Source organism: Benincasa hispida, chromosome 5 (genome assembly GCF_027475165.1).
Source record: "Benincasa hispida cultivar pf3 chromosome 5, pf3_genome.v1.1, whole genome shotgun sequence".
Lineage (NCBI taxonomy): Eukaryota > Viridiplantae > Streptophyta > Magnoliopsida > Cucurbitales > Cucurbitaceae > Benincasa > Benincasa hispida.
In genome coordinates, this window is record NC_143482.1 from 12,225,011 (window position 1) to 12,241,071 (window position 16,061).

Here is a 16,061-nt window from a genome sequence, read left to right on the forward strand (position 1 = left end):
CTCGTTCCGTCGTCGTTCACGTGTCTCCGTCGGGTCTATTACTCGTTCCGTCATTGTTCACTTGTCTTTGCCGGATTTGCTGCTCGTTCCGTCGTCGTTCGCGTGTCTCCACTGAATCTGCTGCTTGTTTTGTCATCGTCCGCGTGTCTTCGTCGCACGCGCCGCTAGGTTCATTCTTGGCCAAATATCCTCATAATTTTCACTACTTTACTTCTCAGTTTTTAAAATTGACCGAAAATGAATCCTTCGGAAAGAAAAATGTTAATAAATACCTTTTAACTTTTGAAAATAGAGCTCTAACAAATGAGATCAAAGATTTTTGTGATAGTTGCAAGCCAATAAATTGGGACTTCCACCAAGCCTTCGACACTCACACCATCAATGACAAATCAAGCCTTCTCTTCCCTTGCTCCGACAAACATATTTCCATTTTTTCTCTTTAAAATTTCTAGTATTACATGCAATATTCAAACTCTCATTCCTAATTCGACTTAAACATTAATTTGATGGGTTGTAAAGAAGTTTTTAGATGAATAAATATATAAGAGCTCCTTTGTTTTTTATGATAGTGTGACAAAATATAGTAGAGCTCCTAAAAAGCAATTGTTTTACATATATGAGAAGTTGCACTTTTCAACTTGTCATAGATGAGGCTAAAATGCATAGTGATGTATTTTATTTAGTAAGAACAATTTCTTCAGACTAACTAAAGAAAACGTAAAACATATCATCATTTGGTAGCTTTTATTCAAGTTCTTATTGTTAGTTTCTATAGACCTTTGATCTTGTCACAATTGAATATTGTTCTGCTGATTTTTTCATGTTTGCTATTAATACCTTGCCTATTTGTTTCTTTATTATCTGTGTAAGTTTATGTATTGTTATTGACCATAGTTCTTCTATGTCTTTCATCTTAAGCAAGCTTTAATGTGTATTTTTTTATAAATTTATCTTTTCCAGTTGATATTGAATAGTGTTCTCTTGCTTGGCTCAAGTAGCCAAATGATTGTTGGTAGGCCAACAGTACCAAGTGCAGTTGTGCAACTCCCTTAGTTGGTGGATTTCAATTGGAATGTCTCTTTGTTCTTGTTTTCTATCCCTAAAACTTGTCTGTAGATTTTTTTTTTTTTTTAGTTTCTATATTGTTTGATTGTAGAGAAAAGACATCAAGAAAGAGGCAAAATGGGTATGTTTCTATAGTAGACACTTAGAACAAGTGGAAGAAGAAAGAGGCAAAATGGGTATTTGGGTTTGTTTACTTCAAGATTTTTGTTCTAGTTTAGTACTTCAAAACTCTTCTTATAGGTTTCTTCAAACGTTCTTCACGTAGGGTAGTGTAGGGATTTGTGGAGTCATTTCGTAATTTTTGAGAAATAGAAGTGTTATGCAATTGTTTCTATTATTGTTTTAGAACAATTTATGAACTTGAAGAAGCAACAAAAATTAATTTTGTATTAGAGAAATTCTCTTTTTCCAAATACTATAGGTCTTGAAGAACACCGCTCGAAGAAGAGCAAATTTCAAGAACATCATTTTGATGTTTATGAGAAATGCAAGAAGAGAGAGGTATTTTCTTAACTTAGTTATGTGTAAATCCTGATATATTGATTGATTTTTGGATGTTTAGATTTTGTTATTGCTCTATAGAACTACATGTTAGATTTGTGATATGTTTCCATCTGTTAGGAATGTTATTCATTGTTAGCTTTTCTTGAAGTATTTATAGAAAGAGTCTAACTCTAAGGACACGAGTCTCGAAATATATCTCGAACTACATGTTAGATTTGTAATATGTTTCCATCTGTTAGGTATTTTATTCATTGTTAGCTTTTCTTGAAGTATTTATAGAAAGAGTCTAACTCTAAGGACTTGAGTCTCGAAATTAGATTTGAGAATAAGTGGTTGTGGAATATTATTGGGAATGTGTTTCTTTGAACAGGTTCAAGGTAAATTTTTGGTTTTGTTGTGGTAGCATCGTTATGCTGTCGAAATTTTTTATCGTCTTCGTAGCTCATATCTAGGTAACTAAGCTTCTCTTTTCAAGATCTTGAAGAAGAAGATTCTCTCATGTATTCAACTATTGAGTTTTCTTGTTTTGCAGGTGCAATAAAGGAGTAAAGATTTAGTATCGTAACCTGTTTCTTTGAACTACAAGAATTTTGCCTTGAATGTCCATTTATGCACATTGGTAACGAAAAGAGGTTGTGATTATAAAAGTTTGTTTTTTTTTTAGCAACTTAAGAATTAAACATGACATGTTTTAAGCCTCAGTCACTTTGGTAATGTAAACAGGTCAAAGAGCATTATTTAATTTGAAAGGTTGGATAAAAGACAAGGTATGAGTTCTTATCCCATGTTTATACAATGTAACATTTGTAGTTGTGCTACTAGTGTGAGTGCAGGTTTTTCTATGCTTCTAGTGCTTGCATCTACCCTGAATTTAAGCAATTGAAAACTATTGTTCATATTTACTTATATGTTAATGATTTGGAAACGAAACAACTGTTAGACATGTGCTTATTAAAACTGTGTTAATGTTTGTTTCGTAGCTCCAAGATGCTTATGGTTTGGAGAAGCTTGCTACAGAGGAGTTGTGCAAACATTATACTAAGGATTTCGGTATTGAGTGCCAAATTGGGAGGTTCCACAACATTTATGGTCCATTTGGAACATGGAAAGGTAGATCCAAATGCAAGAAATGGTTATGTTATTTCTGGACAATTTACAAGTTTTAGTTTATATTTTATAGTTTAAAAGTAAGTTCTCGCTCTTGTTTGGATCAAACTTTTAATTTTGCTATGTAACACTCATGTGTTTTGGTAATTTATTGATTACCTTGGTTTTAGAGTTAAATTATCATCTCTAATTCCTCTTTTGTAACTTATTATTATGGATTTGTGAAAGCAAGTAATTAAGAATTTATTTTGTGCATGTATAGGTTGATTACCTTGATTTTAGGGACATGTCATTTTTAACTTTGGGACCGACATTAAAAATAGATTGGACAATAATTATATTGAATACACGGACAATAATTGAAAAAAACGGACATGATATTTACAAAAAAACAGACAATAATTGGAAAAAAAAAATGGACAAGAATTCTGGAAAACCGACTTTAAAAGGCTTTAATGTCGGTTGACAATCGACATTAAAGCCCTTTATTGTCGATTTTAAACTGACATTAAAGTCCAGAATTCTTATAGTAATCTCTTATAGATTTTCGTGTTAGAAATGTTTACAAAGTTTGAAAATTAAAATGTTTTCTTTTCCTAAAAATTTGTGATTTTATTTTTAATTATAATCAATAATAGAATTAAAAAAGTATTACAATTCTCCCTCTTACAATATATTAATTACTATATATATATCAACAACTATCTTTTGTTTCTTTTTCTATACTTTAAAGTTTAGGTATACTTTTTTTCCCTCTATGTTTGTATTTTCTATTTATTATCTTCCATTTTCTTTTATATATTTTTGTTAGAATGATTTATCTAACATTTATCTTTAGCTTTTTTTTCAACTCTACAGTGCTAGCTATAGAAAGAATTCTTTATTAATCTACTTTTCTTATACCACTCCATTATTTTAACATTTTTTTTTTGTTACTTCTTCAATTATCTTTACCTAAATTTTCAAAGATCGAATCTTAAGAAAAAATCAAAGATGAATGTGACCGAGCATGATATTGATAAAAGGTAGAAATATCATGTGCATCGCGTGTGTTAAATACTAGTTTTTTTAAAAAAATAAATACTTTTGTCCCAGTTAATTACTTTTTAAAACTTGAGGATTATGATAAATATTTTTAAACTTCAATTAACAACTTTTAAAAATTAAACTAAAATGAGAATTGATACTCAGATATTATGGAATCAGAGAAAAAGTAACTATGAAAAGAAAATGAAGGAATAATTGGAAAAAGAAAATACTATTTATCATTTTCCTTTGTGGCAGTAAAATGAGAAGGGGCATTCTGGTTATCTTCCACTTTCTATTAGCGGGAAAACGTACCTAACTTAACGACCATCGTAGCAAGAATCATTCTTTGCCATTCTTTGGCTATTTCTCTTTTCTCTCTCACTCTAACAACTGGTGCACAATAGCATTTGTCGTAGTCGACGCTATTGTGCACTCCTTCCCCTCTGTCGTCACCACCACCACCATCGCGCAATGGGAAAGAGACCGCCGTCGGTCGACATGGAGTCGATGTCCTATGACGTCCACAAGCCCATCTCAATGCCACCGCCGCCGAGCTATTATCCGCCCCCACCCAAGCCATGGTTCCCATGGCTGGTGCCTCTCATTTTTATAGCCAATGTGGCCATGTTTGTCTTCACATTGTATGAAAATAATTGCCCCGCCACCACCAGAAGGAACCGCTGCCTTCTTTACCCCGAGCTAGGCCGGTTCTCCTTCCAACCGTTTCAGGAGAATCCTCTCCTCGGCCCTTCGATGAACATGTAAGAATCAAAACGAGATAACTTATTGGAAGGACTAGAACAATGTGGCTGATGATTCCATGAGAATTTAGAAACGATCTATGTCATTAAAGCGTTGGTCGAGTAATTATTCGTTCATATGGAAAATTAGCATATGGGTTTTGTGATTGGGGATGAAATTGAACGACCCATGAAGAGAAAAAATGATTTTTTTTTCTGGGTTTTGCAGAATTTTGTTATTTGTGATGGTTTGTTTGATTTGTTTTGCTTAAAATTTTTGGAAAATGGTGTTGCAGTTTGAAAAGATATGGGGCTTTGGACAAAGATGCAGTAGTAGAACAAGGGGAAGCGTGGCGCTTGGTATCTTGTATATGGCTTCATGCTGGAGTTATTCATTTACTTGCAAATATGCTCAGCCTTCTCTTCATAGGAGTTCGCCTCGAACAAGAATTTGGATTTTGTAAGCACTTTGAAAACATAAAAGACATATTGTCATTCCATATTATGTATATTCATTGTTTCACTTTTCTTAGCATTCACTTTCTTCCTTCACATATATGTAATCCAATGACCAAAAAAAGGAGAGATTCTGCCTATGTTTTTAGCATGAGTTTGTTTTGGGTTTTGTGCTTTCCCTAGAAATGTTCAAGTGTTCTTCAATGATTTTAGGATTTTTTTTTTTTTTTAATCTACGATTGAAGAGGTATTGAAGCTTCAACCTTAAGGGTGGTGGGTCATGCTCATTATCACCGAGCTAAACTCACTTTGGCATGATTTTATAATTTCTCAAGTTACTATTTCATTATATAACCAAATAGTATAAGAATTTTAAAAAAGAAAAAAAAAGGTTAAAATTACATGTTTTTTTTTAGAATGACATATTTGGAAGTGATCTGAAAGAGTTAAAACCACTTTTATAATGTTCAAAGTCATTCTTAAACATGTCTGAAGTCATCTCAAACTTGGTCATAATGTATTTTGAGGCTCATATTGAAATAACTCAAAAAAATCCATTTGGGTTTTTTTTTTGTTTTTTTTTTTGAGTCATTTGGGATTTTTTTTTGTAGGATAATTACAATCAGTGGTACTTTTAGGAATAGTAATTAAATGTATAGCAACGACTTTAAAAAATTGTAAATATAGCAAAATCTACCCGAGAGACTCTATTGCTGATAGACTTTTATTAATAATAGACTCCTCCCAGCGATATGATTTATCACTGATAAACTCCAAAAGCTTGATCTAAATTTTACTGTATTTGTAATTTTTTTTGCATTGTGCTATATTTTACTAATACTAGGCCGTTGCTTTTATTGGTGATTTTTTTTGTTTTGGCAGTGAAAATAGGATGTTTGTATATGCTTTCTGGATTTGGTGGGAGTTTACTTTCATCTCTAAGTCTCGTTTCAGCTGAAAGTCCAACCATATCAGTTGGTGCTTCAGGTGCACTTTTTGGGCTTTTGGGAGCTATGCTTTCTGAGCTCATCACAAATTGGACAATATATGCAAATAAGGTACCCAAAAAAAAGTCCTTCCTTTTTTCCATTGTACTATAAACATTTTTGAACTTATGATTTATTTGTCATTGAAACTCAGTGTGCAGCCCTGATCTCTTTGATTCTGATCATTGGCTTAAACCTGGCAGTCGGATTCGTACCAAATGTCGACAATTCCGCCCACATCGGAGGCTTCATTTCAGGCTTTCTCCTCGGCTTCGTCCTCCTAATCCGACCGCAATTCGGATATGTTAACCACAAGTACATCCCTCCAGGCGCTGATGTGAAACGTAAATCCAAGCACAAATGTTATCAGTACTTTTTGCTGATTATAGCTCTACTCCTCTTGGTTTTCGGGTAATCGCTACAAGAATTTATACTTTAAGCGATGACGTCTCTACTTTTCCGTCTTGCTCGAGATCTTTTTTTGTTAACTTTTGTTGCTTCTATTTATACAGATATGCTTCTGGTTTATCAAGGTTGTACAGAACTGGTCCACAAGTATTGACAAGCAACACTTTCTGAAGGTTGTCATTGAATTGTTAGACCAGATAATTGTTTCTCTTTGATGCCAAATCGAAGAAGCACATGAAAGTTTAAAAGAAAACGAACTTTCTTTAATTTCCTCCCTTTTAAAGTGTACTTGTAAGAGAAAAATCATTTTAATGTGAAGTTTGATTTCTTCTCACTCATAGTAGAAGAAGAATTGTAAATGTAGAAAATACTTTCTTCTTTGTTTACAAAATGAGGACGTTCCTTTTCTTTTCTTCACTTAATTCTATTAGATTTCTGTTATATATGTATATATATCTAATGATCCAATGTTTACACCAATGCAATGGAGAATGTTATCAGAGATACAATACAAAATTGTGATCATTTGAGGGGTTTAATTTATGTTTCATATGATCTCTATATGTTTCTTTTTTTTATTACAACAATTACGAAGGTGTAAGATTGAACCTTCAAACTTGAGAGAAGAAGACTATGTCAATTATCACTGAGTTAAGCTCACTTTCTATTATTTGTTAGATCTATTAGTTTTTTTTGTTGTTTGGATTGATTTATGCTTTGATTTTAGACTTTTTGTTTGATTTTTTTTTTAAAAGATTTTGGATGGATTAATTTGATCACAAATATGTATTTGTACATTTTTTTTAAAAAAAAAAAACTTTGGACCGATTTGATATATTTTAGATCGTTATTTGGACCAAATGTTGGATTGGGCTATTAGAACTTACTTTTTGAATGTTGGACTGATATCAGGTTGTTAAGTAAACTAGTGTGGATGATTTTTTTCTTAATTGTAGAGCGTTGTAAACAAGTTTGTTAAATATTTTAAATCTTCTTAGAATATGGAAATAGAGGGGACGGTGATATTGAGCCAGAAATTGATGAATTATGTGGCGATTCAAATGCATAAAATGAGAATAAGTTAATACCTTCTAAGATATTCATCCAAATAGATTGAGGAATAACTAATTCAATTTCTGAATAAGGGTCAACATTGGATGAAAGAAGAAGATGGTAGAAAACTAAGTCCACTACAAAAAGGGATGTTATTTGACTCCAAGGAAGATTTACAAATAGCTGTAAAAAAAATAATATTGTGTGATAGAACAGTATCAAATTGTTATGGTAAACCGGATCAAGATATGTGGATGTGAAATGCAAATTATGGAAAGAAGGTAACGATTGGAGGTTGTGTGCTTGTCGACGTAAAACCTATGTGCTTTTTGAAATTACTAAACTTGAAGGAGAATACACGTGTTTGTACTCAAAACTAACATTGAATCACTCGAAACACGATTCTAATTTTATTAGTACGGAAATTTGATAGCACCAAAAATGTGTTATCTCCCTCTGCTTAATTTAAGGACATACCTTAGTTTCATGTGTTTATTTAGTGATTTTATAAGTATTGGACATCAACGAGATAGAGAATCAAGCGTTGAAGTAACTAAAACAGACCAAAACGAAGCTCAAATGCATCAACCAAGCAAGAAGAGGCCAAAATTATCAAAATGGAGCAGTGCTGTGCATGGCGCCAGAACAACATGTTGCATTTGGCATTATGCTGCAGCACTGTCTTAGAGCAACGTGACACTCCGAAGTTTGACTGACGCACAACACGTCAATTACATAAATGTTGAATGCTTATAGAAACACATTTTTATTATCATAATTAATTTTTTTTTTTTACAATTCTAAATGGGTGATTCAATTACATAGCTAGTGTCTTTTTTTTTAACAAAATTCTATTGAAAAAATATCAATTACATCCTAAATTTTTTAGAGATTGTACCGATTTAAATCTTTAACTTTTATAGGTATATCGATTTACACTCTTCATTACTTTTTGTTTGGATAAATATGGTGTGAAGTGAAAATAATGGAGCAAAATGTAGAGTGTTAATGATAATTAATTTTTTTTTTTAAATGCAGGATTTGAATAATGATCTTTTATAAGTGTATCAGCTTACTCTATTCATTACATTTTGTTTTGATACATTTACCAGAGTTGAGAGTATAAATTGATATAATTATTAAATCGAAGTTTAAAGGGATATAATTTCTAACATTTAAGGATATAAACTGATATTTCTTACTGTATGTAAAAAAAAGACACCAATGATGTAGTTGAGCTGCCCATATTTAGGAATGTAAAAAATATTTATAATCTATACTATCTCAAAGAAGCTTAATGAAATAATTTTTTTATTTTCCTTTTTGCCTCATTTTATTTGATGGTTATATGGATTTTTTTTTTTATCAAATCAACCACTATTTTCATTTCTTTTTTGAAATATGAAATTGATATAATAACCCTTCAATATGGAGGTTTTTATAATCATGAACTTGTGAATGCTTATGTCTCGCTATTTTTCTATTTTAGATAATATTGAACATTGTCGGGGAAGAGATTTAAACCACTAATTTTATATTTGAGAATATATATGCCTTAACTAGTCGAGTTAAACTCAAGTCGATAAGTTTCACACGAAATAAATAAGACAATTATGAAGTGAAATCAAATTAAATTTTAATAATGGAAAAATAGCACAATTTAATTGATTATAATTTTGTTAATTAATTAATACACATTAACACTAAGAAAAAAACTTGAATATTTAATTAAAAAAAATCAAGGTTAAAAGTGTAAATTTTAAAATCTAAGTACCAAATTGAAGTAAAATGAATAATATTTTGAAATTATGATATAATAGAAACCAAACTCAAGACTTAAAGACTGAATGTCTAATATTTTAAAACTTGTGGTTTTTCTTTAAAATTCCTCAAACGTATAACTATTGAAAAATAAAAATTGTAACATTTATTCATGGTCAAGGTAACAATTATAACATTTATCTAAATTTAAGATGAAACTTTATGAAATTAAAAGTTTAGACTTAAAAAGTGAAGATACAAGTAAAATTTTTCCCCTAAATATAAAATATTTATATATAGAAATAAGAAAAATTGTATTGGGTGACAATTTGAGTTTACGGATTTGCAACTTTACAGATGTGGCAACTTTTCATCTTCACAGATTCCTTCTCAGCCTTCTCTCTCATCCTCACCTTCCATCTTCTTCTCTCTCACTCTCACATTTTATCTCCAAGCCGTCCGACCAATCACCGCTACCTGCTTCGTTGTACCACTGCTTGTTTGTTGATTGCCAAACACCTTGCTCATCGATTTCCATTTTCATTCTAGTAAACTCCCTTTGTGAGCTCTGGGAAGGAGAGGTTGAACTGGACAATTGTGGGCAAAGGCGGCGACAGTGAGGAGGTGGTGAAGTTGATCGATGGTGGTGTATAGTTGGTAGGGAAAACGTCATCGTATGCATGCTGCTCTCTCTCTCTCTCATCTCTCTCCCTCTCTCTCCTCTTTATGTGGTAGCCCCTCCATTTCCAACATAAAATAGCCTTAATTAAAGAAGATATATTTAATTCCAAAATTGTCACAAGTCTTTATTTACGTAAATACCCTTCAATTTAAAACACTTAAACTAACTAATCATTTTCAACCGTCTATCAATAATATATCAAGTATCTATCAATAGTTTATTAAGTGTGTATAAGTAATGTATCAAGTGTATGAGGTATATACTAATAGTTCAAGTGTATCAAGTGTATCAAATGTATATTAGTAGTCTATCAAGTGCGTATCAAGTATATATCAGGTGTATTAGGTGTATCCGAACTTTTTTGACATTTTATGGGCTTAACTTGTTTTTTGGCATTTTTGTAAAAGTAATAAATCTAAATTATCAGTCAAATTTTTAAAACTTAATTAATATAATCTATGAGAAGCCCTAAAAATAAAAAGAGGAATCTCTGTTTTTTGGGAAAGAAATAAAGAAGGAATTAAAACATTGGTTACTTGGGAAGTTGTCCATGTAAGATATGAAAATAGAATTGAATTAAAAAAGTATATGTGTTTAGTTTAACACTCGTCATTGTATTTACTTTTTTTTTTCATGTAAATACAAATTTATAAGAATAAATACCATCAAAATTAACCGTATATGAACAAATTAGAGTGGCGCAGCGAAAACGTGGTGGGCCCATAATCGTATATCAACAAATCTTTTGATAATCTTTCTTGTGTTGGATTTACTTAATGGACTCCATAGAGAAATCCCATCTAAACAGAGGATTATATGGATTCAAATGGTAGTAAGCCATTGTCTGTGTAAATTGTGGCTCTCTTCAATAGCGAAAGGGGAAAGGGATAGAAGATCTATGAATTGGAAGCTGCATCTTTGAGGCTCTTCTTAATTTTGTTTGTTGCTCCTTCTAACCAATTTAGTGATTGATAGAAATACTAACAAAACAAGGAGATTTATGTTATGGAAGAATCATTTTCTGGGTTATAGATTACAAGATAAAATGAAGTATCTGAGCTTACATATACTTGGGGATTATTACTTCCATCATTCAAAGGTTTTTTTTTTCAAGAAAATGATCCAAACAATTATGAAGCTCTTGTGCAGCATACATTTAGGATCTTGAAAGTGCAATTTGAAATACAATATCTATTTGCTAACTCCTTGCTAGGATGAACGGTTCAATGTTAAAACTGAGACTTTGTTGGATCTGAAAATTTGCCTCTCATTTGTTCCTACAATACTCTATATTTGAAAGAGCAATATTTAACATAGTTTTTATTGTCTTGGGAAGAAAATTATCCTGTGATGCTGACATGGTATGGTTCAGCTTCATACCTATAAGTTAATACTTTTGAACTTGTTTACTACTTAGCTTAAATTAGAAGTTAAATTAGAAGCCTTACCATCATCAAATGCACACCATGAGGTATATAGGACGTAGATTATGAGGCCAATTTGTTCTTTAATTACTATAGTTGTTATTGTTCAATAGCTACAGATGAAGAGTGTTTAATGATAGAAGAATATGATTATCAAGCTGATGAATCCCTTGACCTCTGTTATAAAATTTTGAACATAAAGAGGTAGACATGTCAGGTCAATCAATCATCTTCAATCAAGTCATATTTATTTTCAACAAGTCTTGTAGTTGAAATTGTCATAAAGCTATTTCGTGTTAATGAGTTTACCTTGTAAAGCACAAGTATAAGCTACATGGAACAGTGGATTGTTGGCTTGTTGCAAAGGGGGCTATATGATAAGAAGAGCCAATGGCATTTTTCATTTTTTGTTCCTCCGTTCTCTCGCTCTTTCTCTCCACAACAAGAAGGGCTTGATGATATCTTGTTTTTTAGGTGGAGAATCTACATCATATTCTTTGGGATTGTGATTATGCTAATGCACTTTGGAGCAAGTTTTTTGGGAAGTTTGGTTTTGGTTTGGCCAGGCATAGAGTGAGGAGTTCCTTCTCCATCTTCCTTTTCATGAGAAAGGAAGGTTTTTGCGGCAAGCTGGGATGTGTGCCATTATTTGGAGGCTTTGGGGAGAAAGAAACAATAGAATTTTTAAAGGATTTGAGAGGCCATTCGAGTATCGTGTGGGGTCTTAACTCCTATGTTAGGTTCAACATCTCCCTTTGGACTTCTGCGACTGAACTTTTTGTGATTATCCATTAGGTATTTATTTTGTTTGATTGGAGACCAGTCTTGTAGACTGTCTTCCTTTTGTAGGCCGGTGTAGTCTTCCATCTTTTCTCAATGAAACTTCGGTTGTTCATAAAAAATATATATCTATCTCCTGTTTGTTTAACAAGTACCTGTTAAGATTCCTTTATCATTGATAGCCTTTTATACTTGGACGTTAGCTAACTTGATGTTGTCTACTGTTTTTTGAGGTGTATATATCACTTCCTTTAGACTATAAGATTGATCAATGGGCTGATAGTAAGGAGGGATATAATGGTTTGTAAATGTTTAAATGGGTTTACGGCTTGAAGCAAGCACCAAGTTTTCAGGTGTTTTGCTCTTTCATGGTTTCTTTCATTCCAAGAATGATTTTTTGTTATTTGCTTACTTCTTATTTGGGGATTCAGTTTGTTTTTGCCTGGAATTTGTGGTGATGATATATTTATTTTCAATTTGTCTTTTATTTCGTTCATAGTCTTACTAGTTCTAGTTGTGTATTGCACCATTTGCTGTGATATCTCAAGGGAAACCTTGTTATTATAGGTATTCAAACCACCACTATTTCTTCAAAAAGTAGTTTAGAAGTACATCCATTGTTGTGCATCCAACCAATTATTTAATCATAGTTTGATGGTGTTTGGCGTAAGCTAAAATTTATCATTTTCTATTCAATATTCCCGATAAATACAAACTTGTAATAATTAAATAAAATCAAAAGTGTTCATATGACAACAAATCAAAGTGGCACAGCGGAAGCATGGTGGCCCATAACCCACAGGTCCTAGGATCATAATTTGGCTTTGATAAATTTAATGAGTGGCTTATATTTCCCTTTCTTTTTCCCAGTTTTTTAATCTGATTCGAGGCTATGTTCTTCTTTTGTTAATCGTCTCCACGGCAAAGAAGTCGGGTAATTTCATCTTCTTTTTTCCTCGGTTGTATGTTTACTGTATTGGGTTCATTTTGCAATTTTGTTCCCGATGGCTGCGAGAATGTATCTTATTAGAACAGTAGGAATTTGTTTGGGGTTTTTTCTGTTTTTGAGTTTGAGCTGATTCGATTGAATCATTCATTCGTGGATAATAGATTATGGCTTTTTCTGGGCAATCCCTCGTTGGGTCTTTTGATAATCTCTTCTTGTGTTGGGTTTATTTAATGGACTCCATAGAGAAATCCCATCTAAACAGAGTATTATATGGGTTGAAATGGTAGTACGCCATTGACTGTGAAAATTGTGGCTCTCTTCAATAGCAAAAAGGGAAAGGGATAGAAGATCTATTGAGTGGAAGCTGCATCTTTGAGACCCTTCTTAATTTTGTTTGTTTCTCCTAATCAATTTAGTGATTGATTGAAATACTAACAAAACAAGGAGATTTCTGCTATGGAAGAATCATTTTCTGAGCTATAAATTGGAAGATAAAACTATCTGAGCCTACATATACTTGGGGATTATTACTTCCATCATTCAAAGGTTTTTCTTTGAAGAAAATGATCCAAACAATCTGAAGTGAACTAATTATGAAGCTCTAGTGCAGCATACATTTTGGATCACTTTTTGAAAGTGCAATTTGAAATACAATATCAATTTTCCTTGCTAGGATGAATAGTTCAATGTTAAAACTGAGGCTTTCCTTGGGTCTGAAGATTTGCCACTCATTACTTACAACAATATCTATATATTTGAAAGAGCAATATTTAGCTTGGAGAGACTAGACCATCGTGGAGTACTTCTATACGATAGACACTCAACTAACCGATGAGTTAAACGATCGTGCAGCTTTTGTTAAACGATCGCATAGCTTTTGTTAAACGATTGGGCATTGTCATCTCCCACTTTCTCAATCATTTACATGATTGTTCTCCTCCAGTCTCGTCCTCTAACCAAGTCCACACAGAGCCTACACTTCTAGATTCTCACACCGAGAATACCAAGGTAACCATTGTGGTGGTGTCATACTCAACTCGACACGGTCGAGGTTATTTGGAGGTCGTTCGTTGAGTTCGCGGTGTTCGTGTGGTGGTTGCCGATTGTTCGTGATCTTGGAGATCGCTGAGTTCGAGCGTTCGTGATCAAGGGTGTTGAAGATGAGTCTTCAAAGGTATGTGCAATTTTATCCCTTGATCTATAGAAAAGCATATTGTAATTTCGTTATATGCCTAGCCTGTATGTTTTAGTTTGTTGACTATAATTGTTTATGTTCAAATATGATTGAAATTTAGAACAATCTTTCCGCTGCTCATGGAAATCCTCTTGTCTGATTTCCTAGCATCTGTTGGTACCTAATTTTCTAATGTTTTTCTGTTTTTCCTTAATATATTTGTTAGCTCTCAAAAAAAGCTAATATTCTATCTTTAACTCCACTATATTTGAGTATTTCTTATGCATAAAATGTCCATTTTGTAAGTAAATTGATCCCGAGGAGCAAAGAATTCATTCAAAAGAAAATCGGGACAAAAAGGAGCAAATTTGGGAGTTAGATGCATCAATTAGGAAAATGTTGCAAAAATTACAAAAATTCCATGGAGGGCAGCGTTGCGACCCTTGCGTGATGTTGGAAGACAGTAGGCACCTATTTCATGGAATGAAAGTAGCATTGCTGCGTGATGTTGGAAGACAGTAGGCACCTATTTCATGGAATGAAAGTAGCATTGCAACGCTCTTACAACCCTCCCACATGACGCTTGAAGGTGGTATGCAATGCTACATAGCAGCGTTGCAATGCTACAAATATTAATGGAAATTTGACATCCGTGCATGCACAATGTAGCGTCACGCCAACGTCATATCTCCACCCTAACACTTGAGGCCTAGATTTCGACAAGAGCATTGCAATGCTCTTCACGATCCAATCAAAGGCCTCCACCCCAACGCTTTATATCCCACAATATTCAATCTAAGGCTTGAGAATAGTAGAGAAGACTCTTATGATGGTCTACTACAAAGATTGAAGGAGAAATTCGTGGAGATTTGGAGCAATCAAGAGAATTCTTCAAAGATTGTTTATTGAAACCCCTATTACTATTGTTGTTATGAACATGCATGTTTCTTTACTAAAATTAATGTTATTAGATTGTTTAGGATCCTAATTACTTCCGTTGGTTGAATGTCCACTCTATCAATTGGTATTAGAGTATGATTTAAGTACTCAATTTACATTAATTTTAGCTTGGTGAGTGCTTTTCATGAATTGCATGAAATGAGTGAAATGGATATATTATGGTTTTGATTAGATTTCTCTTCAATTATGTAGTAATTGTTGCAATTGGTTTTTTTTTTTTATAGGTTTTAATGTGTGATTAAGAGTCTGTAAATTTATTAAAGTCAATAAAGTTACAATTAGGTTGTAATTGAAAAAGAATCGAAACATCATCATCAGCAGGTGAAGCTTCTGCCTTATAACATGGCAACGCTGCCCTTGGAGTGTTGCAACACTATTCTTTAGCCAGCCCAGGTCAGAAGGAAAATCCTGTGGCGTTACAACGCTGGGATGAAGCATTGCAACGTTGTTCATCCCAGCCCAACGAACCGACGGTTCAACAGAATCAGTTCGGGTCTTAGATGTTCAGTTCAACCTGTTTTAGACTGGTTCAGCCCAAATTTCTTCCTTAGAGGTCCGGTTTAGGTGGCTCGAAGTCGGTTTAGGTCGATTCAGATGGTTCAAGACTTGTATTGAATTATTTTGTAATAATTTTAGACTTTTTCTTGTTTAGAATGTCAAAACCAATCCATTTCAATATATGTTTAATTAATTATGCATTTTGAATGTATGTTTAATTAAATTAAATCTTGTATGTGTGTAAAGTATATCATATAGATTTAAAATCTCACCATAGGTAGCATGTTTCATGCATTGAAAGTATGTTATAATATATAGTATGCATGATTTAGGATTTCATGTATTTAATATAAGTTGATATATTAAATTATGAAATGCTTGATATATGTTATAGTATGTCTATAGTTTTATAAAGTGTTATAAAATGAATTAGGCATTTAAAATCTTTAACAAAGATAAAATGCATGTTCACCTAGGGTTAACAA

The 16,061-nt window shown here is 32.7% G+C and overlaps 1 protein-coding gene and 1 long non-coding RNA gene across 3 annotated transcripts; both read left to right on the forward strand.

The window, feature by feature from the left end:
• The first annotated feature begins 4,176 nt into the window (after nucleotides 1-4,176).
• Nucleotides 4,177-6,466, forward strand: LOC120078579 (RHOMBOID-like protein 5). Its single transcript, XM_039032859.2, has 5 exons — nucleotides 4,177-4,466; nucleotides 4,742-4,905; nucleotides 5,784-5,959; nucleotides 6,042-6,298; nucleotides 6,400-6,466. The coding sequence occupies exons 1-5, from the start codon at nucleotides 4,177-4,179 to the stop codon at nucleotides 6,464-6,466; spliced, it is 954 nt and encodes a 317-aa protein (XP_038888787.2).
• Nucleotides 6,467-12,216: 5,750 nt separating this feature from the next.
• Nucleotides 12,217-15,776, forward strand: LOC150035908 (uncharacterized). 2 transcript variants are annotated; one of them, XR_016529712.1, is made up of 3 exons: nucleotides 12,217-12,348; nucleotides 12,866-14,118; nucleotides 15,361-15,776. It is a non-coding gene; the product is annotated as an uncharacterized LOC150035908 (long non-coding RNA). The 2 variants fall into 2 exon arrangements; XR_016529711.1 differs by lacking the exon at nucleotides 12,217-12,348 and having other exon boundaries at nucleotides 12,377-14,118.
• Nucleotides 15,777-16,061: the final 285 nt, after the last annotated feature.